Raw genomic sequence first — 24413 nt, forward strand, 5'->3', positions numbered from 1 at the left:
CCTCTGCTTTTATCTCTGGGAGGACCCGCTTCAGACTCAGTACAACAAAAGTCTGAAGTCCTGTAAGTCTGTTGAAAAAGGGTTTGGACATTTTGGACAAAGGAATCCAACTGTGGGAAACTTTGTAAAATTAGGACACTTGAGAGACAATTCTATAAAAGGACGGATCTGAAGAACAAAGTTTTAATTAACTGCTGAGAAAATTCATCCCTCCAGCAACAAACTGACCTTTAACCCCCAAAACACAATCAGTTCATCTTTACTATCTCTTCTGCTTAGAGCAACGAGACGGACCCTGGAAAAGTGTCAGATACATGCTCCAGTTCCTGTTGGGTTCATGTGGATTCACGATGGTGTGTGTGTGTGTGTGTGTGTGTGTGTGTGTGTGTGTGTGTGTGTGTGTGTGTCCCACAGGGAGGACGTCAGAACCGCAAACGTCATTGCTGCTGAGTCCGTCACCTGCCTGGTCATCGACCGAGAGTAAGACACATTTAAAATACCCGACACAGAGAATCAGAACAACACAATCAGCTTATAATAAAACTCTGGTCCTGTTAGAAACATCTCTCTGCTGTGTAGCTTTAGTTTTTTCATTTCTACTAGTTTGTGATTAGTTTCTCTCAGGAACTGATTAATGAGACACATGAGGAACAAATCTGAACTCTGACATTCGTGTTTTATGAATGATGGTGTTCTGTCTGTTTTGATTAAAACATGTTTTAATGTGTTGATGTTTTGAAAGCTGCCTGCTGCCCTCTGCTGGTCACTAACTGCAGCACACACAGACTCTACTGCCGTTACTATTTGTCCAGAGTAATTCTTACAATGTTTGTAGAAGACAGGATATTTTCACCCTATAGAAAAATACTAAATGATGTTAAATGCACTCATATAGAGATACGTGTGTTTAGTGTCACTGAGGATTAAAGTTTTTGACTTTGAATCCAGTTTGAAACCAAATCCTGGTGTAACATTCATCATTACATTCGTTAATACTCTTGACTTAGATAAGGATCAGATCACATTTTGTGACAAATTAATGCAGAAAACCAAGAAATTCCAAAAAGGTTCACAAACAGTTTTACAGTGACAATGAGAAATAATAATAGAAAACCGCACAGGTTAGAATTAGAGTGTAGTTCTGTGGAAAACTAGTGTTTTATCTGCATTGTTTGTTAATCTATGAAACCTCACTCAGTCTTAATTACACAAAAACATTATGGATGGGATTTTACTTGGTGTGTTTGTATGATCCATGATGATGTAAGAGACCAGAATTTACAGAAAATATGTGTGAATTAGATTTTGAAATGTGTAAACATCAATTAATATGCTGTGTTCTGATTGGCTCCTATCTGTTTCCTCCTCAGCTCATTCAAGCACCTGATTGGGGGATTAGACGACGTTTCGAATAAAGGCTACGAGGATGCTGAAGCCAAAGCCAAGTAGGTTTAATGTCCATACATTCAAGACTTTAGGTCACTAAACTCAAAGTGAACACTCAGCTGGTCGCCTCCAAATGTTTCACACCAGTTTCTGTGTGAAAGAAGTGCTGGTGTGGTCCTTTAAACTCCATCTGATGTGGTTCCTCAGTGTTTTCCTCCAACACGTAGCAGCAGCAGCTTTACAGTGTGTGCGTATGAATGTTTACAGCGGTAACAAGACCCTCAGGGCTGCTTATGTAAGATCAGTCAATAACAGCTGCTGCAGACAGACAGCAGGTCATACGAAGGAGTCGCAGCCCTGTTTACATGAGGTCCTGGAATACTGACCCTTCATTACAATGGCTTTGTCTGTTTACACAAAACCAAACAAATCCAGCAGAACATCACGTTAAACTCCTTTTATACAGCTGCCTGCACCCAGTGGTGGATGACACTTAACACGTTGTCCAAAAGAATAAACAGGAACATTCCTATGTTTTCCATTGGATGACTCTACTGTCATTGGAATAGCAAGGTATGGAAAACACTATGTGAGTGGATGATGGAGCCTAGGGATACAGTATAGATGGAGAAGAGAAGCGGGCCGAGAAGAGAACCCTGACGAACACCTGTGGTGTTGAATGAGGATTTACACCTGGTTCCATCTTTGAAGCACTGCTGAGAGTACCGGTACCAGAGATGTCCAATCCAGACCGTGCAGACAAGAGGATCAGGACCCAGAGTCAAAAGCTGCAGACATCTTTAACATAACGTCAACATGTTGTATTACCCAGATGTCAGCAATATGAAGTCTACCTGTGTTGCTTTGTGAGTGCTGATAGCTTTTGTGCCTGCAGTGTGTATTTAAATTCATATACACACCCACTCAGTGTCCTGCTCAAGGGTACGACCCTGCATTGAGCTCTCGCTGTTAATCTCATGCTGAATAACACAAACTAATTTTAGAGCATTGATGTGCTGGTTTGTCCCGACAGCAGCTACTGTTTCTGCAGAAATGTGAGTCCATAGACTTGGTTTCCAGGAAACAGACCGGTCATTCTTGGGACAAACACTCACTCACAGACTAATATGTGTCACCGGCACCGCTGTGTTTTGTCTGGAAACATCTGATGTTTTTTTATTTTATTCTGACTTGAGATCCAAGAAAACAACGGTTCAAAAATGACGCAAAAGAACCAGAACACATGAATTTCTACAAAATGCTGGATGTTAATAAACAGGAAGTAAACCACTAACAACACATAGTAAAGTAGTGATGTGTCAACATGAAAACAGGAAAAATATTCTAACTTCATGTTCATTCAAAACACACAAAATAAACTAGAATAAAAAAACAATAAATGATTCAATGGATTAAAGTTTAGTTAAGTTAAAGTAGTTTTGACTGTTTATTTGTCTAAAACACACGCACACACACACACACACGTATATATGCTGATCTCTGAAGTTGAAACCTTGGTGTCCTCTGTCTTTGAGGTCAGGACACTTTGTCCTGCAGCCTTCTGTCTGTCAGTCAGTCCGTGTAATAACCGAGCTGCCTTTACTGGGGGAACCTCTGAGCAATGTTTCCACACACTAAAAATACCAGCAGCAGCACCCTGCCTCTCGGGTCACCCTCTCATGTTGGCATTACACTCTACAGGACTCACCCAGAGCAGACGTGGGCACTGTTTTGGCAGAAAGGACGAACCTCTCAGAGGCTTTCCTCAGCAGAGTTTAAGTTTAAGTGGGCTCAGTTGGGCTTTATCCAACTCAGACATCCACAAAGTTGCAGTCTAGGTTGTCAGCTGGGATTTAGTCGGTAAATAGACGTAGAAGATTCTCCAGGATCCATCGACGCTGCCAAGACTTTGTGATTTTCTAGATTGAGGATGATGCCATATTTGGAGGCTGCTTGTTTTGGACGACGTCTCACTTGAACTCAGGAAAAATCAAATTCCAAACCTTAATGCACAAAGAACTGGAGGATCTGGCAACCTCACCGCACCACCGGTACCACAAGACCAGAACCTCGGAGCTCTGCCACCTCCACCGGCCCTGCCCTCATCATGTGAACTGGAAGTGGAGCTCTTCCTTTGAGACAGCGCTGCTACAGACACTGTGCCGAACGTTCTCGTGAGAACAAAGTCGAGTAAAAGCAGGTGACACATCGTCCCGAACCTTAATGAAAGTCAACGACTTTGTTGCCGTTGTTGATGTGTGACGCTGAAGGACTGCACCTTCATTAACGGCCTAAGGATTCCAGTGTGTTTCAGATTGGTGGGACGTCACCACATGACATTCCTGCAGTAGTTTTATATTTCTCAGCTAATTCTCTGGTGGTAACGTGGACTGAAGACAGACAAACCCACCAAACTGAATTTGTAGTAAATACATTTTAGACATGAGGGATCTGCTTCCCATCCCAGTGAGGCTGCAGGGCGTGCGGCTCACCAGCCTCCCCGCTGCTTCCTCCTCCTCATCCTCCTTCCCAATCACCTCCTTCTCCATCCAAACCTCCAAGAAGTTCCCATTCTTCCATGTGGTCAAATGCTGCAGGTACAATCACATGTTGATTTGAGAAGGTTGGAGGATTTTAGATTGAGACTTGAGACCTGAACCATCTTTGGAGACTAATTCAGATGTTGCTGTGAAGAGGTTCGTCTGTCACCATGTTCCCGTGTTCACTTCTGTTTCTTTTATCTCCAGGTATGAAGCAGAGAACGCGTTCTTCTCCAGTCTGAAGCTCAACGACTTCAACATCATCGACACGCTGGGAGTTGGAGGCTTTGGACGTGTTGAGCTGGTACGAGTGGTGTGTGTGTGTGTGTGTGTCTGTGTCTGTGTCTGTGTCTGTGTGTGTGTGTGTGTGTGTGTGTGTGTGTGTGTGTGTGTGTCTGTGTCTGTGTCTGTGTGTGTGTGTGTGTGTGTGTGTGTGTGTGTGTGTGTGTGTGTTTCTATGTGTCTGTGTGTGTGTGTGTGTCTGTGTGTGTGTGTGTGTGTGTGTGTGTGTCTGTGTCTGTGTCTGTGTGTGTGTGTGTGTTTCTATGTGTCTGTGTCTGTGTGTGTGTCTGTGTGTGTGTGTGTGTGTGTGTGTGTGTCTGTGTCTGTGTCTGTGTGTGTGTCTGTGTCTGTGTCTGTGTCTGTGTGTGTGTGTGTCTGTGGCTGTGTCTGTGTCTGTGTGTGTGTGTGTGTGTGTGTTTCTATGTGTCTGTGTCTGTGTGTGTGTCTGTGGCTGTGTGTGTCTGTGTGTGTGTGTGTGTGTGTGTGTGTGTGTTTCTATGTGTCTGTGTGTGTGTGTGTGTGTGTGTGTGTGTGTGTGTGTGTTTCTATGTGTCTGTGTGTGTGTGTGTGTGTGTGTGTGTGTGTGTGTGTGTGTGTTTCTATGTGTCTGTGTGTGTGTCGGTGTGTGTGTGTGTGTTCTGCTATTTGCAGTAACTTTCCAGTACAGTGTCGGTGCTGGTAACTGAAAACCAGTCGTCATGTGCTTCAGACTGTGGCCACACTGGGCTCAGCAGCCACAGTGACAACAAGTGTTCTCTGAGGTTCTGAGAGGGACATTAATGAGCTTCAGAACACCAGAGATCACAGAGAGACTGGGACTGTCCAGGTCCTTCTGTGGTCTCATGATGCCTCCTAACAGGTTCCTAATAAGTTGATGCAGCAGTGGTTTACTGCAGCTGAGGTGGAAGCCCTGCAGAGACTTTGCCCAAAAACAGGAAGGAATCCCCACAGGGTCTCCCGTCATTCCTCTGGGGATATTTTTATTCAGTTAGTCAGACTGTAACACTCCCCTGAGGAAAAACCTGACCTGTGACCTCTAGACTGCCTGTCTGACCCTCTCTGATTACTCCCTCAGATATTTTCCATCACATAACCGGTCAGAGAATATCTCAGCATGATTCCACATTCGGTTTCCTTTTGCGAAGCAGGATCATGTAAAGAACCTGAGGCCATTTTCACACCTGGTCTTTCTGGTTTTTGGTGATTTGTTTGTGGTGTGAAAGCAAACAGATCAACTGCACATGGTTTTACTTTATTAGCTCATTAGGACGGTGAACGAAAGAAAGAAAACTAGATTCAAAAATATTTACTGTCCACATCTCGTATCGCTGCCAAACTCCAACCAGCGGCAGGTGTTATTGCACACACACACACACACACACACACACACACACACACACACACACAGGAAGCTCATATAACAACGTGAAGAACTTGTCCAGAAATAGAGGATTGTGTCATGTTCAGTGACCTCCACTCCATGGAGGGTGTGTGTGTTTAAACACGGTGTTAACAAGAGGTTTTTATTTGTTCCAGATGTGAAAAACTGTTTATTAATATGCAGTAGTTATAAGCAGAGAGTGTTTGGAAAGATTAGAAACATAAATGATCAGTGTGGTGTTCTTGTGTAATTATTATTATTATTGTTCATTATGTTCATGTGTGACTTCACTAGTGTGTAGACCAGCAAACAGTGCGACGCCGCATCATTTGTATGATAATAATAGTATAAAATATGAATAATAGTAGTAGTATCTCCTGATATATCAAACTACATACAAAGATAGAAAAACTCCAGATGTTTGTTTTTCTTCAGGTGCAGCTGAAGAGCGAGGAGGCGAAGACGTTTGCTATGAAGATCCTGAAGAAACGTCACATCGTTGACACAAGACAACAGGAACACATCCGCTCAGAGAAACACATCATGACAGAGGCGCACTCGGACTTCATCGTCAGGTCAGCACAAGATTTTAATCATCGTCATCACAACTGAGGTTATTTCACATCGAACCTGCAACAGAATCAAAAGTATGTCTACAGCAGCTGGACATCAGTAACAACCTGGTTTGATAAAAGCTTCACTGTCACCAAAAATCTTTTATATTACTTAAAGACCAATTGTTCAATTCAGACGTTATCCTGAAAACAATCTGTTGTGTGAACTGAAAAAACTCTTGAACTCATTGTTTCGTTGTTGTTTTGTCCACGTGAAGAACAGCAGAATATACAACACACATGGAAACAGGATGACTGCTGGTTTCTGTCACATGTGTTTTTATGGAGTCTTTTAATTTTGTTCAGGTTGTATCGGACTTTTAAAGACAGTAAATATCTGTACATGCTGATGGAGGCCTGTCTGGGAGGAGAGCTGTGGACCATACTGAGAGACAGGTACTGGACTGCAGTTTCATTTTGATAATCAATCACTGAGTGAAACCAGAGTTCATAATAAAATTCATACATTTGGTTGGAACTGTTGGACGTAGAAAATACAATATTTAAGGATTATATAGAGATATTTGTTGAATTTCTTGACATCTTACAGATTAAAACTGTGTTAATTATTCACTGCATGTCCAAAAAAACATCACCACCTTACAAACAGCTAAGAGCCTCCACTAGATAATTACTGCATGGATGATGGTTCAGCTGGTAACAAGTTATTTAACTCAAAGATGAATCAAAGAAAACATCTAAGGAGATGAAACTACTAAAACTGGGTTAAGAACTATCCAATGGAAGAAGGTCATGTGGTCTGATGAGTCCAGATTGACCCTGTTCCAGAGTGATGGAGCATCAGGGTAAGAAGAGAGGTGGTGAAGTGATGCACCCATCATGCCTAGTGTCTACTGTACAAGCCCAAGGGGGCAGTGCTATGATCTGGTGCTGCTGCAGTTGGTCAGGTTGGTTCAGTAATGTTATGAGTCCAAAGAATGAGGTCAGCTGACTACCTGAATATACTGAATGACCAGGTTATTAATCAGTGGACTTTTTCATGCACTGGAGAAGACTCTCCCATTATCAATAAAAGATCTTGGAGAAAGATTAATGTGACTCTGGACGGAGACAATACAGACACTCATTGAAACGATGCCACAGTGAATGTGCTTGTCATGGTTCCAGCCTCGTTGCTGCTGGTGCTTCCTCCCGTGCTTTTATTTTGGCGGTTTCCTGTTTCCCTTTCCCGTTCTGGTCACATGCACTCACCTGATTGGTCACACCTGGTTTTCCCTCACAGTATAAATACCGGCCTGCTCACCTGTTTCCCCTGCCAGATAGTTTGTTCTAAAACCCCGGACACTATCCCGCATTTCCTTGGACTGATTTGGTTTGGATTTTTCGGACTCTGCCTGTTCTGGACCCCGTCTCTTGCCTGACCCCCTGGTACTGTGAGTTCTGTTCTTTCCCTGTCTTTCCCCCTGCTCACGGTACCAGAACTGTACCTCCTGTCTGATGCCCTTTCCCGGACCTGTACCCCTTTACCCTGGCTACCCTGGATTCCCCCTCGTTGGACCAGCCTGTCCTGACCCTGCTTCCCCTCTGGTCCAGTGAGTTTACCCTGGGGTCTGTTCTCTCCCTTGTTGTTCCCTTCCCTGCTCTGTTTTGGTTTGGATTTCCCTGTGTATCGACCTGGATTGTCTTTTCGTTGTGGATCTTGCCTGCCGGACTTACCTCTGAACTGCCTAACCGTGTATGACCTGGATTACCCTTGACCTGAGTTTAGCCTTTTGGGTTCATTGTTTGGACTGCCTATGTTCATTACACCATCCTGTTTTCCCACACTGGGTTTAGATATTATACTGCTTTATATTGGTTTGGACGATATTCTCGTGGTGTTTGGGTGACACTTTTGTTTCAGTCCTGAACCTTCACCATTGTCCTCCATTTTGTCCATGTGCTCTCCGTTGGTCGGCCATCTTGGTTTTTGACGTCACTTCCTGTTTCCAACCCGATCACCATACTCACCCTACCTCACCTCCTCCCACTGAGTGACTGTTTCATTCTAGTCATTGATTTATTGTGTTCAGTCGATTTAAATAAAGATTCAATATTCGGTTCTGTCCTGTCTGATCTCTGGCCATGGAGTCCATCCGGCAGCTCATGACAGTGCTGTAATCAAAGCTAAAGGCAATGAAACATTAGAGTGTGTGACTGTGTTTTGGACGGGTAGAGTATGTTGATACAGAATCAGATTACATCATTAAATAATAATAAAACTGTTGCAGCCTGGAATCAATAAGAACGTAAAGAAACACAACAGTTTGTTGATGGTGTTTTTTATTCTCTGGGTTTCAGGGGTTCGTTTGAAGATTCAACTACCAGGTTCTACACGGCCTGTGTGGTTGAGGCCTTCGCCTACCTACATGCTAAAGGCATCATATACAGAGACCTGAAACCTGAGAACCTCATACTGGACAGCCGAGGATACGCCAAACTGGTACGCACATTCACACAGGAGTTTCATCATCTCATGATCAACCAATTCAGATATTTCACATGCTCAAACCAAGTGTGCAGGTCAAAGTGCACAGTGAGTCCAGTTGTAACTGGGCGGGAAATTAATGATATTAATTATAAATATATTTTGTATTTTCTAGGTTGATTTTGGTTTTGCCAAGAAAATTGGTTTCTGTAAGAAAACATGGACGTTCTGTGGGACGCCAGAGTATGTTGCTCCTGAGATTATCCTCAACAAGGGTCACGACGTCTCAGCAGACTACTGGTCTCTGGGCATCCTGATGTACGAGCTGCTGACCGGCAGGTGAGAATATACAAAGGAGGACCAGCAGAGTTCAGTAGAGTCAACCCACTGTACTTCAGTGTCCTACAGTGTCTCTCCCTGTCTGCAGCCCTCCATTCTCAGGTCCAGATCCAATGAAAACCTACAACATCATCCTGAGAGGCATCGACATGATTGAGTTCCCCAAGAAGGTCACGAAGAACGCTGCCAACCTCATCAAGAAGCTCTGCAGGTACCTGAGCTCAGAACGGTAGAGTCCAGATTCATAGTATAATAAATTAATAACTGAGCCATGACCTCTGTAATGACAGAGATAATCCATCAGAGAGACTTGGAAACCTGAAAAATGGAGTGAAAGACATCCAGAAGCACAAGTGAGTGAGCTGACACTCAAATCATAGTCAGAGCTCTGACCCGTCGTTCACTCAAGATTAATGTCAACCTGTGTTTCCAGGTGGTTTGAAGGTTTTAACTGGGAGGGTCTGAGAAAAGGAACCCTGACTCCACCCATCATCCCCGACGTAAGTTCAAAGTGTTTTTCTTCATGTACAAACCAAACTCATGTTTCACCTTCATAGAGACAGAATCCTGAAATGTTTAAAGTTCAAATCAATAAATCTGGTTCCAGATAGTTCTGCTGCAGCTTGTCGGGTCTTCAGTTCAGTCTGAAGAGGTTTGGGGCAGATTTCCATTACTCTGTCTGTAAAGCAAAATAATATAGAATATTTAATGTTTTCTATAGATAGAATATTAACATTCAAATCAAATCAAAGTACTTCAGTTAAAAACCAATCTGTTAGGTATCGAAGTGATAGACTCCACACTATCTACCAATATCTACAATGTCTGCTACTTCTGATGTGTGCTTCTGTCCAGGTTTCTTCTCCGACTGACACCGGTAACTTTGACAGTTTCCCAGAAGACGCAGACGAACCGCCACCAGATGACAACTCTGGATGGGATTACGACTTTTAAGACGCTGCTGCCAGATCATACCCAAACCCAACAGTGGGCAGCGACATGACCCTGATGATTCACTGATCAAACTGGCCTGGTCTGTGCCCTCTAACTGGAAAAACCTGGTTCCCTAAAACCTGAAATGTGGAGTGACTGAAGAATTAAACAAGTTCAGAGTAGGAAATAAGTCCTTGAGCTTTCACATGACAAATGCCCAGTCCAACGATGGACTAGAATATTCTTGACTTGTACGTCCTGGGAATGTCAACTTAGCTGCTTCAGAAGGAGCTGTCACGACTGCCAGTGATGCCAAAAAGACAGTTCTGTTCTCCCAAAACAGCTCAATTCATTGTCTGGCAGCAGCTGAACTTTGGGTATGTTCATCCATCAGCAGTCAGTAACACAGTACAGGCCTTCTTTTAAATCCCACATAATGCTGCAAGACTTAAAGCTAGTTTGGATGTTAGTGATTTCAGTCAGAAATCTTCTGCTTAAACCCGTCAGCTTCTACCTGAGGCTGATGCTGGTACATGTGGAGGGATGAAGCACAATTAAGTTCACAAAGTCCGTACAAGAGCACTGGACAACGCTGCATTATCAACTAGAGAGCAAACTGGGCAATTGATTCCTTCTCATGGGTTAAAACATCTGTGGCAACAGGGGACCAAACACGTTGAAAATATTTTTAAAAAACCCTCCAGCAACAGTTTTATTGTGTCCAGAAGCCAGTTAAAAGCTTTAAACTGGGTCTTCAGATACCTCGAGGACATCAGACACTGCAGCTGTGTTTCTGCAGCATAACAAAAGCCTCTGCTTCTGTCAAGTGTCCTTGATTTCTGGTTCACACTTGACCTTTGACCCCTCAGAGGGAGTAGATTCTTCTATTATTTCTGCCTGACCTGTGACGCGTGACACAGTTTTGAGAGTCTTTAGTTGTTTTCTGACTCTCCAAGCCCGGGGGCCGAGTGAGGACGATAGGACAGTTTTGACAAATTAACCTCTCAACGACGAAATAGGACTGAAAAGATAAACTCAAGGTCACCCTGATGCCTTCACTTCCCATCTCATTTTCTGGAGCTTCATGAAGCTTCACATTCAAAGACAGAAACAAAGGTTTGTTGCCCTCCTCACTGGATGATGGTAATTGGAACATTTCTACGTTGAAACTTTCCCTAGTTTCCTTCTCTGTGTTGTGAATCTTTTAACTGCAGCTTGAGACCTGGTATTTTGTACATATTTCCAACTCTTCCTACATATTTTTGCACACACACATTTACACTCCACAGTCATATGCACCACTTTAATTCCTCATTTGCTTTGATGTGTTTTGAGGCCAAGCAGGTTTCAGGATTGTTCCAATTTTGCCAAAATGCACGAAAACTTGTTTAAAGGGTTTTAAGACAATTTTGAGTAATTACACAGTTGTGACAAATGAATGTCTCAAGAAAGAAAAACAAAGTGTCTGGTTCACCTGGCACATGAACGTCTCTAATACATGCAGTCTACACAGGTGATCAGTCCCTAAAAAGGTTTTCTTGGTAGTTAAACATTTAATATTAAAATCAGTTACAGATAAATAATGGTCTGAAGAATTTGAAGGGTAACCGTGAAACACAGTGTGTGAAAAGCAAGTATACTTGTGCTCTAAAGCAGACCGGAGGAGAAAGAAAACCTTCATCCTCTAAGGTAAACGTTACCTTTACAAGCTTCAGTAGCTCCATGACTTAGTGGACTTTCAAAAACGCTCAGTATGAGGTAGACATGCAGTCTTTGTGCTTTTTATTGCTTTCACAAACTAAGAGTTTAAAAAGTGATTTATCTGTTTATTTTACATATTTTGTGGCCTTTTGTAAAAGCAACTGATAGTTTTCTCACTTTAGTACAAAGTCTTTGTGTTCGCAGGCTGAGTCTACTGTGATAGTTCTGTAACATGATCAATGATGTGACTTCTGTGAGCTCTGCATGAAAGTATTGGTTAACATGTGCATGTGTGGTTTTGACCAGCAGACAGCAGAACACAGTCTGACAGTTCAGCAGACAGCAGAGCACAGTCTGACAGTTCAGCAGACAGCAGAGCACAGTCTGACAGTTCAGCAGACAGCAGAACACAGTCTGACAGTTCAGCAGACAGCAGAACACAGTCTGACACCAACAAACCAGGCAGTCCCAGGTTTTTTAATATGAAGTCGCCAGCCTCCTGGTCAAGTTTTAACAGACAGTGAAAGCAGACATTAAACCCTGAAGGGGTTAATTACATTTTAAATATGACTTTAAAAGATTTGTTTGGACCAGAAGGAGAAATATTTGTGTTCATATCAGCTCTTAGTTATGATATTTTGTGGTTAGGAATGTGTGTGCAGTCATGATTTACGTGTATATATTGGAAGTATAGTACTTTAAAATGTTTAATTATTATTATCATTATTATTATTGTTATTATTATTTATAGTGGCCGCGATGGTAGCTGAAGAAACTCTGTGACTCTCTTGCTGTCTCTCAGTTGAAAAAAGCTTTATGGGCATGACTGTTAAGAACAAAACTAAAACCATTCTGCCAAAGTAGTTTAATCTGTTTAAAAAAATAAAAGCTGACAAAAAAGTGCTCTGTTCCTTCTTTCATACACGTCACTGTGCGACAGCATTTAGATCATCAGTAGCCACTGAAAATCAATATAAGGTTAGTAAAGTTAATCAATTAAGATTAATTCATTTAACATTCACTTTAATTATATATATTCTAGGTTTATTAGCTTAAAGTATGAACTTTCAGCAAAGCTGTCATTGTAATATTTTGCCAACAATGATACATATTCAGTTAAATGTATATGTTGACAATTTCTTTTTTTCTGTACATGATACCTTACAAATTTCAAATGAAGGCGCAATTTAACTAAATGGCTTTTTGGCTTATAAAGTATAAATGTCTTGCTTGTAACTTCAGGAGCTGAATGTAAGGGAGTAAAACTAAAAAGGGATAGAATTGTTGCACTTTAGGAGACATAGGTTTTTTTTACACCACTGGTTTGAGAAAACCACTCATGTCATGGCAGAGTCAGGACTCGAACCCCCAACCTCTTGTATCAAGCAACGCAGGTAGAGACACTTTACGGTGGGTTTTATTTCGAAGGACATCGCTGGATGTGGTTGTGCTCATTTGTTCGGACTTGATGTGTCTTTTCCCACTTTCTGAAGATTCTTTCTGAATATGAAGTTTGATCTTTATGCACCGTGGACCTGCTGGAGACTGGGACGGTACAAGAGGCCGTTTTACCGGGACAACAGAGTTTAACTCTTGTTAAAGAGTGTGAAACTGAATATCCATGAGCACACTTAAGATATCTACAAATGACCTGTTGAAAGTATAAAAAATATAAAATATAACTCAAGTTATCTACTTAAACTTTGACCAGTCACAAAGAGTCAAAGGCTTGAATGGGAAAACTAATTCAAGATGTCTACAATTTATTTTAGCCTATTTGTAGAGTGCATTGCAGATGTCTTTAATTCCGGACAGCCATACTCTGAATGTTTGTGCTTTAAATGATTTAAAGGTGTAAGACAAATAGATTTAAGGTTCTTTTACCGCAGCAGAGACTCGAACCGTCAACAGCCTATTGACAACAGACAATGTGACTTTTATTTTGAAGGATGTCGACGGAAACAGTCTTCTTCGCTCTGATCGGAGACAGAACACTGTTCAAAAAACCTGCAAAATAAAAATGTCACCCAGATTACCGTTCTCACAGAAACACTAAATTAAACTCATCACCTTTACTGAATCTGACTAAAGCACTTCTGTAATTCGGCAAAAACATAAACCTCTAAAGATTTACTTTAGGTAAGATTTATCCAGGGAAACTCGGGTATTTTTTATTCCAGTTAGATGGACAGATAGTAAGGAGCTTTTCTTCAGACACTACGTCGACACCAACACTTCTTAAAGTTACTGTGGTTCTAAGTTTTTATAAATTTATTCTATTTCCCTCAGATTTGTTCCGTTTCTGGTTTTGCTGTCACCGTCTCCGGAGCTGCAGTACCACTCCCCGCCTGAACGGAGCCGATGGGGGCGCTGTTTTACTAAAATACCAAATCCCAGAAAGGTGTTTCTAATATATAATTATATCATCTAATAACGTACAATTATAAATCTGATTTCTATGATTATGCGCGTCATCCTTGCGCCAGGGGCCATGCTAATCTGGACTGAGAAGGATCCACATCCAGATCCTCTGACCCAGATCCTGGTCCTGGATCTTACTTCAGTGTGAAGGACTGTGGGACTGCTATGGAGAGCAGCTTCTACGTCAGACCTGCAACACATAGGACAGTTTCTCGCCCACAGTCCTCTCGGGGGACAGGAGGTCTCTTGAGTCCTGCAGTCACACAGATCCTGAGTTCACTTCATCCTCCTGATCACACACAGGAGGTTTGGAGAGAGCAGATCCTGGATCCAGCTTCATTTACAGCAGGAGAAGCTGTGAACCAGCAGTAATGTGGTTTATTCAGTACTTTCTTCATTTAGTCTGAATGTAACTCAGTAAATAGGATAAAACACAAAGATATAATATAATTAGAAATGAATTAAAGGAGAATTCAAATAAAGAGGCAGAGGAAGTTAAACTGAGTCCAGTGGATCCTGATTCTTTTCCAGGAAGTGTGAGGAGACGCACGTAGTTACACCTCCTCCTCCTTCTCCTCCTCCTCCTCCTCCTCGGTTTTTTATGAATGAAATCCAAACACACACTCACACACACAGTGATGTCAGCAACAAGCCCATCCCCCACCGATGCGGGAAAAACCTCACGACGGAGAGAGAGGCATCCTCATGTTTCCTCCCTCCTCTCTTCACGAGCCTGAGGATGAGTAATCCAATGAGGGAGGGGGGGGTGAGAGAGGTGCACAGCCAATGGGAGAAAAAGTGAGGGAGGGAGGAAACCAGTGCAGCATCAGCAGCAGCATCGTCAGAAAATGTGCAGAGCAAGAGGATGAAGATTCAAAACGTCTCCGTTCCAGTGCTGAGCTCAGACACTCTGGAGGCGACTAATTCCTGGACACTACCCACACTGAGTTTTGTATTTGCATGTGGAGTGTAACTGACTAATCTCTGGAAAGCTGAACAACAGGGAGAAGATCATGGCTTCACTGGACGGTACCTGGGCAGTTCATCAGAGGCAGACTGAGTCATCACTTGGATTGTGGGACGGACTACTTCCTGAACAACCTTAAATAAATCTGTTCCACACCTCCACGTGTGGTTTTACAGCAGCTGGGACCAGGCTAATATCTGTCGCTCACTGCCCTACATGTCCCTGTGAGCCGACAGTTTCCTGCAGTAAAGATCTACACAGAGCCTCCTCCTGGGATCAGGTTCATTTCTGGATCCGCTTGTCTGGCATGTTCTGTTTCTGCTTACAGAGTTCTCTGCTGAAGCTCCAGACGCTGGAGGTGGACGGGGGCCCCTCACTGGGTCAGTCCCCGGAGGAGAGCCCCCCTGCCCTGGGCAGCAAGGAGCAGAAGAGCCCCTGTGGACCGGGCGAACTCGGAGGACAAAAGGAGGGGAAGACGCTGGCTCTCTGCCACAGTGTCCCCCCTGATGAGAACAGCCCACCAGGTACGCACCTGTCTCTGTATGTGCATACCTGTCTGTCTGTCCATACCTGTCTGTCTGTCTCTCTGTGCATACCTGTCTGTCTGTCCTTACCTGTCTGTCTCTCTCTCTGTCTTGGTCTAATACCAAATCAGTGTCTTCAACCTCAGTAGAACCATTAGAACCACACACACAACATACTCTGATTTTGTTCTGATTTTTCATCCTCGTGCTCTGATTTTGTTCTGATTTTCATCCTCGTGCTCTGATTTTGTTCTGATTTTCATCTTCGTGCTCTGATTTTGTTCTGATTTTTATTCTCGTGCTCTGATTTTGTTCTGATTTTCATCCTCGTGCTCTGATTTTGTTCTGATTTTCATCCTCGTGCTCTGATTTTGTTCTGATTTTCATCTTCGTGCTCTGATTTTGTTCTGATTTTTATTCTCGTGCTCTGATTTTGTTCTGATTTTTATCCGCGTGCTCTGATTTTGTTCTGATTTTCATCCTCGTGCTCTGATTTTGTTCTGATTTTTATCCTCGTGCTCTGATTTTGTTCTGATTTTTATCCTCGTGCTCTGATTTTGTTCTGATTTTTATCCTCGTGCTTTGTTTTTGTTCTGATTTTTATCCTCGTGCTCTGATTTTGCTCTGATTTTTATTCTCTTGCTCTGATTTTGTTCTGATTTTTATTCTCGTATTTTGATTTTGTTCTGATTTTCATCCTTGTGCTCTGATTTTGTTCTGATTTTCATCTTCGTGCTCTGATTTTGTTCTGATTTTTATTCTCGTATTCTGATTTTGTTCTGATTTTTATTCTCGTGCTCTGATTTTGTTCTGATTTTCATCTTCGTGCTCTGATTTTGTTCTGATTTTTATTCTCGTATTCTGATTTTGTTCTGATTTCTATCCCCGTGCTCTGATTTTGTTCTGATTTTTATTCTCGTGCTCTGATTTTGTTCTGATTTTTATCCTCGTATTCTGATTTTGTTCTGATTTTTATCCTCGTGCTCTGATTTTGTTCTGATTTTTATTCTCGTGCTCTGATTTTGTTCTGATTTTTATCCTCGTGCTCTAATTTTGTTCTGATTTTCATCCTCATGCTCTGATTTTGTTCTGATTTTGATCTTTGTGCTCTGATTTTGTTCAGATTTTTATCCTCGTGCTCTGGTGCTTGTAACCTCGTACTAATCACTGAAGCTGAGGGTTTCACCGTTTGTTTCCTTCTCATTTACCGACTCTCGTCTCTGTGCACTGACTTCATTCACTCGTCGGTGGCTTATTTTAGAAGCCCCAGTCTTTCTGGCCTCTCTGCTTATTTTGCACAGCACGCCACCTCGTCGTCTCCCGAGCAGCGTGCGGCTATTTATAGAACAGCTGAAGTGAAACACTGCAGCACGTGAGAACACCGCCCGACTGTGTTGGCCTCTGAATCTGCCTTTTTGTCACTCCTGCCATTTTGTGGTGTTTGTCCATTTTTCGAATCATAACCCACAGACTAATGATGGATCCATAGTTTAAGTCAGAGGTTTATTGTTTATTATTATTGTGGTTTTTGTGGAGGCTCTGGAGTTAGAGCCACCACAAAAGATTCAAAAATGGATCCATCAAATAAAAGCTGAACATTCTCATATCCATCTTTTGATCCAAATATCTTCAGTTCCACCAAAAACAAATGGACAAATCTTGCTGCTGTGGTTTTGTTTCTGGTCTGGTTCTGGTTCTGTTGGGTGCTCCTGTCTTCAGACCACTGGGCCTCCAGGTTTTCCTCAGCCCAAACAGGTTTTTAGAATTGAACCTTGAATGTTTAACTTAACCCAAACAAAGAGTTTGACTGACGCGACGTCAGACGTTCTCTACCTCAAGTTTTGGGCCGCACCGCCTTCTTCAGTGGACGTAGTAACTTTGGCGACATAGAGATGATTCCTCATTAAAATGAGCTCTGCACATCACCACTTGTTTTCAGCACATTTCCAAATGCAGGTCATGTGACACTGACTAAACCAGTTGCGTGTGGTTGAAGGCTGTTCCATTACTGGTCCCAATTCAAAGTCTGAAATATAAAAACTACCTTCCTTTGTGTCTTTCAGAGCTGCTCATGGTGCCCAGACCTCCACAGTCGCCCAGACACCAACCGTTGACCACCCTCCACCACAGCCAGCTGCCCCTCACCCCGGACGGACCGCTGCCCCCCAGCCCTCATTACTCCCCCTACTCCCCGCAGAGGAGCAGCCCTGGAAGTGAGGCGGGAGGAGGAGGAGAGGGAGGTTGTGGAGCTCTCCTCCAGCTGCTGTCAGGCGGCCCCAGTCCCCTGCCCTCCCCCCGATGCCTCAGCCACAGCCTGAGGTTCAGCTCTGACCCCGACACTGCACCGTCACCACCCTGCAGCCAGCAGTACATACTGTGAGTCTCTCCTGTCTCACCTGTCCGACTCGTCACCTGTCTGCCTACTGATGAGGGAATTATGCACCAGTTCTGCTGCTACTGTTGTTAAATTTAATCATGACTTCTTTGAATTTAGTTCTGACGTCGTTAAAAACACGTGCAGACAGATGTTTATTCACATTAATACGATTAATTTATAAACAGTTTTTAGCCAACAGGAGAAAACGGTGCATTTGTTGGGACTAGTTTCAGCAGTGGAATAACATGAGTGTGATGCTGCAGTAGGAGTTGTGACAAACATGAGGTGAAGATTATAGAGACGGAGGGACGTAAATTCAGAGGGACGTTTGTTGTCTTCTCCTCAGGAAACTGGGTCACAACCCTCAGCTTGAGGCTGTGGGTCAGAAAACAGAGGAGGGCTGATGATGGATTATATAAGATGTATTAATGTAGCAGACAGAAGCAGCTTCATCCCTCAGAGCTGCACTCTGACAGCAGTTTGTGCAGCTAATTCTGTTTTAGGGGAAGACGTTCAACAGTTTAACAAGAAATCGGTGCTAAACCAGCGTAATATGAGTTTGATTCACATTTTTAATTTTATTTTTAAATGGACTGTTTTTATCTCTGTCTGCGTTTGTGTCCAGGTCTCGGTGTCGGGGGGTCAGGGCCGAGGGATCAGATGACAAGTGTCCCTCCTCCGTCCTGTTCCTCACCAGACAGATTCAGACCCTGAAGAAGAGGGTCCGCAGGTATGAGGACCAGTTTGAGCAGGAGATGCACTACAAGGTAAATAAAGCATGGACCAGGACCAGGACCGGGACAGGCTTAACAGTTTGTTTTACTCTTTGTGTTTTTAGATTTTGAACCTTGTTAAGTTGTTGTACAGTTGTAGAACTAGTTAGACTTAAGTACAGTGGTGACGATGTGACTTTTTCTGTCTCAGCCGTCCCACAACGATAAATACTCAAACCCAGAGATGGTCAGAGTGATGAGTGAACTGGCGAAGGCTCGCAAACAGCTAAAAGGTAAACTTACCACTCTCACTCTGCGTGCTGCATGTCCACGGTGTTGTCTAGTTCACGTGTCTCAGGAAACATTAATGTGTCTTTGCTGCAGAGCTGAGACTTAGGCAGTCGGTGTTTGAGTCGAAGGAGCAGGAAGGTGTGGAAAACACAGACAGGTAATGCCAACACGTGCAGCACAGTGCTCCTCACGGGGCTTCACACCTACAGTCATTACTTGTGCCAAATGGCTAAATGTAAATGTATGACTCAACACAGAGACAGAATCTCATTTTACCCATTTTACTGCAGTTTTATTGCCTTTATTTAGCCTCTGTTGTGTTTTTATTGTCACTCTGAGATGTTTGATGCTGGTTCTAACATGTGCAGCTCTGCAGTACAGTGCAAATACAGTTTAGTAAAAGTGTCCCAGTTCTTGGTTCACTTTGTTTTACATTCATCGTGTCCTGCAGGTTGAGCTCTGGGCAGCAGGGGGCGACGGAGCACAAGCCCACCCTGGAGGAAACCGTGGAGTCTCTGTTCAGACGTCTGAGAGAGAAGAGACGAGCTCTGGGGCTGCCCGACAACACAAAGGTGTGTTTCCCTCTTCAGCATGTTGATTTGTCATTAAAAATTTAAATGATACTAATTCTAGACACTTTACTCGGAAACGTGACTGTGTGTGCAGGAGATGACTCAGGCCCAGATGGTGTTGGAGAAGATCACTCTGCAGAAATGTCTGCTCTACTTTGAGAGTCTGCACGGCCGACCGGTGAGCCCTCAGCGACAGCACAGTACATTTACTACACAGTACAGCTTTGAAGTACTCTCAGTAGGAAGAGGCAGCAGTTATGAGCAAGTATTTTTATACTATGACGTCATAGTCATAAGTGTCATAGTATAAAAAAACACAACCACATGCTTAATGTGGTTTGGGGTTCAAACGCAGGACAGAATGAATGAACCACTGTCTGTCCAGTAGACAGTATTGTAATACTCAAGTGTATCAGTATGTATTTTCTTACATCCCTAACTCAGTATTTCCATGTGTAGTTGATTCAGATTAATATGACTAAATATTGAAATATTGAAAATGCTAAGCCCGTAAAGTTCAACAGTATATAACAGTAAAGTTATTACTGTGGACTCCACTTTTTAATCTGTAGCAATAAACACATGAATGGACCAGTAGCTAATCTACATTATTCTGCATTATGAGTTTCTTTTTGATACTTTCAGTATTTTAATGTTGCTATTCTTGTATAACAGCACTGTTGTAACGTTGACTCCCACTTTGAATCCTCCTTGATGTGTTTGTGTCTCAGGGAACCAAACAGGAGAAGAACCTGGTGAAGCCTCTGTACGACAGATACCAGATGATCAAACGTTTACTGTGTGCCAGCCCCACTTTCACGACCATAGTAAGAAACACACATTAATTACTTTTTTCTTTTCTATCGCCATCAACACTGGTAGCACGCTAACGTTAGCACTCAGTGCAGACATCAGTCTGATGAAGTGAGCAGATTATTTTAGCTGCAAGTTTTGCCTGGGATCTTTTGAGGTCAGAGATGAGGTAACCACAAGACGTTCACTGGCAGAGCACAGTGAACGTGCTGTTGAGTTGATCACTTTGTAGGCAAAGGTCAGGGCTTTGAACCTGATGGAACTACAGGAAGCCAGTGCAGAGATCTGAACAGTTATGTAACGTGTCCTCTTTGACTGATCAACAATAAGACATGAAGATGGAGCAGCTGGTAACACGGTCAGTAAGACACTGCAGTAGTCAGGACCAGATATGACCAGAGCCTGAACAATGAGTTGTGTTGTATAGTCTGAAAGGTCAGGTCTGATCTTTGTGATGTTGAAAAGGGCAAATCTGCATGATGTGGAGACAGAGGAGATGTTGTCAGTAAAGCTCAGTTGATCATCAATGATCCACCCCAGGTTCTGGCAGACTTAGTTGTAATAATGACTGTGGACCTATGTTGATGCTGATGTCGTGTTTTATTGAAGGTCTGGCTGGGAAGATGAAAACGTCTGTCTCAGAGAGGTTGAGCTGAACATGCCTCTCTTTCATCCAGGCAGCGATGTTATCGAGGCATGTAGAGATGCATAAAGAGACAGTGGAGTCATCTGGTGGAAGAGCTGTGTGTCGTCAGCATAGCAATGATAGAAAAAGTCATATGACTGGATAATGAAAGCTATGGATGTAGTATAGATGGAAAAAGAATGGAGGACCAAGAACTGAGCCCTGCTGTACACCAGTAGAAGGTACATCCAGACAAGTAGGAATTAAGTCAAGCCAGAGCTGTCCCACTGATGGACTATGTCAGAGGCTGCAGATAGATCAAGTAGAATTAAGACAGAAGAGTGAGCTGCAGCTTTGCAGCCTGCAGGGATTCTATGACCTTCAGGAATGGCGTTTCTATGGAGTGAGGCCGGACTGGTTGACATCTAGGAGGTCGTTTTAAGAAAGGAAGTCAGTCAGTTGATTGAAGACTGCCCGTTTAAGGGTCTCGGCCAGGAAGAGAGACAGGTCTGTATTTCTCCAGAAGGCAGGGGGCAAGAGTAGGTAATTTTAGGAGTGGGGTGATCTCGGCCTGTTTAAATGTGGAGGCCTGCTGTGAGAGAGCAAACGCTGTGTTAAGGATTTGTGTAATGGCTGGGACAGACAAGAATCACGACGAGAAGAAGATGAACAGCTTGTCGAGTTGACTTTGTCTCACTGCTTTTGTCTCTCAGGAGGAGGAGGACGGTTCTGACGATGACTCGACAAGCTCAATGACAGTCGATGAACTTCTCGTGCCGCCTTTGCGCACAGGGACCAGACCAGCAGGTGGCGAGGAGGACAGCGACCGGGACAGTGACCCGGCCTTCGTGTCCCCGTTAGACGAAGTCAAAGGTGTCCGTCAGCCTCCTGCTCTCACCACGGCCAACCTGCATGCAGCCTCCAGGTCTGTACGAGCTCCTGGGACGTACAGTTTATATGACTTGAAAGCATTTACTCAGGTGATTGACTCCAAAGCTGTCGCTTTGCGTGCAGCATGTCATTGTCTATTTAAACGTCACACTAACAGTGATGTGTGTGATGTGTTTCACCTCCGACCTGACAGCAGTTCTTCAGCTCGAGGTCCACCACCACTGTTCCCATTAAGGATGATAAATGTTCCACTGAGGGACATCTAATGGTAACAGAGTGATCTTTAACTCACTCATTACGACGGTCACTGAATGAGGAAGGCTCACGTCTACACCATGGAGCACTGTAACAGAAAACACAGACAAAAGCTTCTTTGTTAGTTTATGGTTGGTGACTCAGCTGTAGTAGCAGTATTACAAACTGGTTCCACTTAAAGGTTCAGTACATCTGGATCTGTCCAGTTTTAATTTCCCAGGTTTCCCTCTGTCCTTCAACCAAACCAGGTCTCAGCTGCTGCAGTGTCTGCGCGAGACGAGAGCAGAGAAGAAGACGAGGCGTAAAGCTCTGAAAGAGTTTGAGGACGAGTTTTACCGACAGACTGGAAGGTGCGAGCAGACACTGGAAAACAAACTGTTTAATCTGCATCAAAACACACACGACAAACTGACATGTAACTGACCCGGTTCGCCCCAAACTACAGCCTTACTCCGTAGTTTCCTGCACACAGTAGAGTTGTTTTACTTTTTTAGTAGAATCTACTCTTGATCAAAACATCTCGTCATCATTTAGCATCATTTGATCCACCTTTGGTTGTTGCTTCAGTACCTCACCTGGTAATTCAAGTTCAGCCTGTTTAAGTAAAGGTTTACTTGATCTTGAGAGTCTTGTCATGTGTTCACATCTGATTTGCACTTAAACATTTGTCTGTGATTTGTCACAGAATCTGCCAGAAAGAAGATCGCACCCCCATGAAGGAGGAATACCAAGAATACAAACAGCTCAAAGCGAAACTCCGGCTGCTGGAAGTCCTCCTCAGCAAACAGGACGTCACCAAAACCATGTGAGAGGAGACAGAAACTCCCCAAAACTCCCTCTATCCTAAAACTCTAGTGTATTACTCCAATACATATCTATAACGTAACGTGTTACCTAAACGTGTTAGACAAGCCGTCAGTAGAAACTTCCATTTTTCACGTGTCACCTCTTTTCTTCCAAACTGAACATTTGTAAAACCTGTAAATTCTCCAGCAGAGTCTAAAAAGAGACCACACTCCAGATCTGCCATTGTATACCAGCATCCTACAGTGTTCGTTTACCTGCGTTCATTCCAGGGAAAACTCCCAAGTATTGTAAACGTGACGTGTTTGATTTAATGGACCAAACCGTGTTTTATACAGGACGTAAAGTTTGTGTGTGCCTGTGTCAAACTGAAAGCACTTTATTCTGTCAGCTGGGACGAGGACAAACACCAGAGCTGACTTACTGTGGTCAGTCAGATGTTCAGGAATCAAGACACTGAACCATAATGAAATGAAATAAGAGTCACATCCTCATACTGTCATGGTCACTAAAAGAGGCAAAGGATACATGAATGTCTGCATATGTGGGTGCAGCTCTAATGCGGCCTTCCTTCTTGTTAAAACTGTGAGGCCCTTTTCTAGCCCTGCTTATCATGAGTAAAAGTCAAAAGCTGCAGAACAGTTTCAGCTTAGATCAAGACTAAACTTTTAATATCAGTAAGTGCAGACGCAACACTTTACTGTAGGTTAACGAGTGCTCTGCTTTCAGAAATGTAAAATCAACATAAACCTAAACAGCTGGTGAGGTTCAGTGTCTTGAGTAGAGATGAGAAACCTTTGGAACAAAGATGCAATGTACAGATTATCATTATCAGCATATTATATATGAAACAGCATGAAATATTGTGGAGAAACGTATTTGTATTCATGCCATAGCACTTTATGTTGAAAAAGAGAATTGATTTTTATCCACATTCTACTGCTGATATGTAGTGTGGCCTATATTTAGAGAGTCAGCCTCTGTAGATGGAACAAAAACAGCACATTACAGTTTGAGATATTCACATCCACACAGCCTGAGACACCACAGCGCTGTTAGAAAAGGAAATCATCTCTGTGGTGTCTCTGCTGAATGTGAGTTGTAGGAAAGGGCTTTAAAGTGCAGACTCAGCAACCAAAAGACAAACGAGTGACAAGCGTGAGTTCAGTGTACTCTCTGTAATCTGCAGATTAACAAAACCAAACCACCTGTGTGTGTTTTTACTGTCCTCTCAGAGTCTGATTCAAAAGAGAGGGGACCTCACCTAACAGAAGCCTGTGTCGGTCCATGTCATGGATGTAAATGAACATGATTTCATCATATCAGTAATATGAAAACACGAAGGGATGAAATGTTTCATGTTGTAAAATGTGTCGTCGTGTCTCAGTAAGTTTAAATCTGCTGGTTTTCTGCCCTGAACTGTTGAATGCTGCCTCTCAGTGCACGTCAGTGTTTCAACATTACTCTTGCTTGACAGTGAATAATGGACTGGATGAAGAAAAGTGTCCCTGTGTTGTGCAAATCTGGTTTAGCCTGATACATTTCTATATTTACAA

The 24413-nt window shown here is 43.1% G+C and overlaps 2 protein-coding genes across 3 annotated transcripts in view; both read left to right on the forward strand.

The window, feature by feature from the left end:
* Positions 1-12492, forward strand: part of prkg1b (protein kinase cGMP-dependent 1b) — a 35373-nt gene extending 22881 nt beyond the window's left edge. Inside the window, exons 8-18 of one of the 2 annotated variants that reach the window (XM_026351308.1) lie at positions 415-480; positions 1371-1445; positions 4134-4230; positions 6025-6164; positions 6510-6599; positions 8505-8646; positions 8807-8970; positions 9059-9181; positions 9261-9323; positions 9404-9470; positions 9826-12492. In XM_026351308.1, the coding sequence (XP_026207093.1) occupies positions 415-480; positions 1371-1445; positions 4134-4230; positions 6025-6164; positions 6510-6599; positions 8505-8646; positions 8807-8970; positions 9059-9181; positions 9261-9323; positions 9404-9470; positions 9826-9924 (1126 nt within the window). In that variant the 3' untranslated portion in view covers positions 9925-12492. Of the gene's footprint in view, positions 1-414; positions 481-1370; positions 1446-3101; positions 3984-4133; positions 4231-6024; positions 6165-6509; positions 6600-8504; positions 8647-8806; positions 8971-9058; positions 9182-9260; positions 9324-9403; positions 9471-9825 lie in introns of those variants that run through there. The other variant, XM_026351309.1, reaches the window with a different exon arrangement.
* Positions 12493-14898: 2406 nt separating this feature from the next.
* LOC113156562 (protein FAM13C-like) lies at positions 14899-23504 on the forward strand. Its single transcript, XM_026351783.1, has 11 exons — positions 14899-15516; positions 17580-17892; positions 18519-18660; positions 18818-18899; positions 18991-19054; positions 19355-19469; positions 19564-19647; positions 20201-20296; positions 21621-21832; positions 22302-22403; positions 22739-23504. Exons 1-11 carry the CDS (start codon positions 15300-15302, stop codon positions 22860-22862), a joined length of 1551 nt encoding a protein of 516 aa, XP_026207568.1. The 5' UTR covers positions 14899-15299; the 3' UTR covers positions 22863-23504.
* Positions 23505-24413: the final 909 nt, after the last annotated feature.

This window comes from Anabas testudineus, chromosome 19 (genome assembly GCF_900324465.2).
Source record: "Anabas testudineus chromosome 19, fAnaTes1.2, whole genome shotgun sequence".
NCBI classification, from domain to species: domain Eukaryota; kingdom Metazoa; phylum Chordata; class Actinopteri; order Anabantiformes; family Anabantidae; genus Anabas; species Anabas testudineus.

Excerpts from the sequence above, each read along its gene's own strand:
- LOC113156562 (XM_026351783.1), top strand. The coding sequence starts at position 15,300 with ATGTTCTGTTTCTGCTTACAGAGTTCTCTGCTGAAGCTCCAGACGCTG. Across the intron at positions 19,470-19,563 it reads GGCTGCCCGACAACACAAAG|GAGATGACTCAGGCCCAGAT; the intron begins GTGTGTTTCCCT and ends CTGTGTGTGCAG. Across the intron at positions 22,404-22,738 it reads TTTTACCGACAGACTGGAAG|AATCTGCCAGAAAGAAGATC; the intron begins GTGCGAGCAGAC and ends GATTTGTCACAG.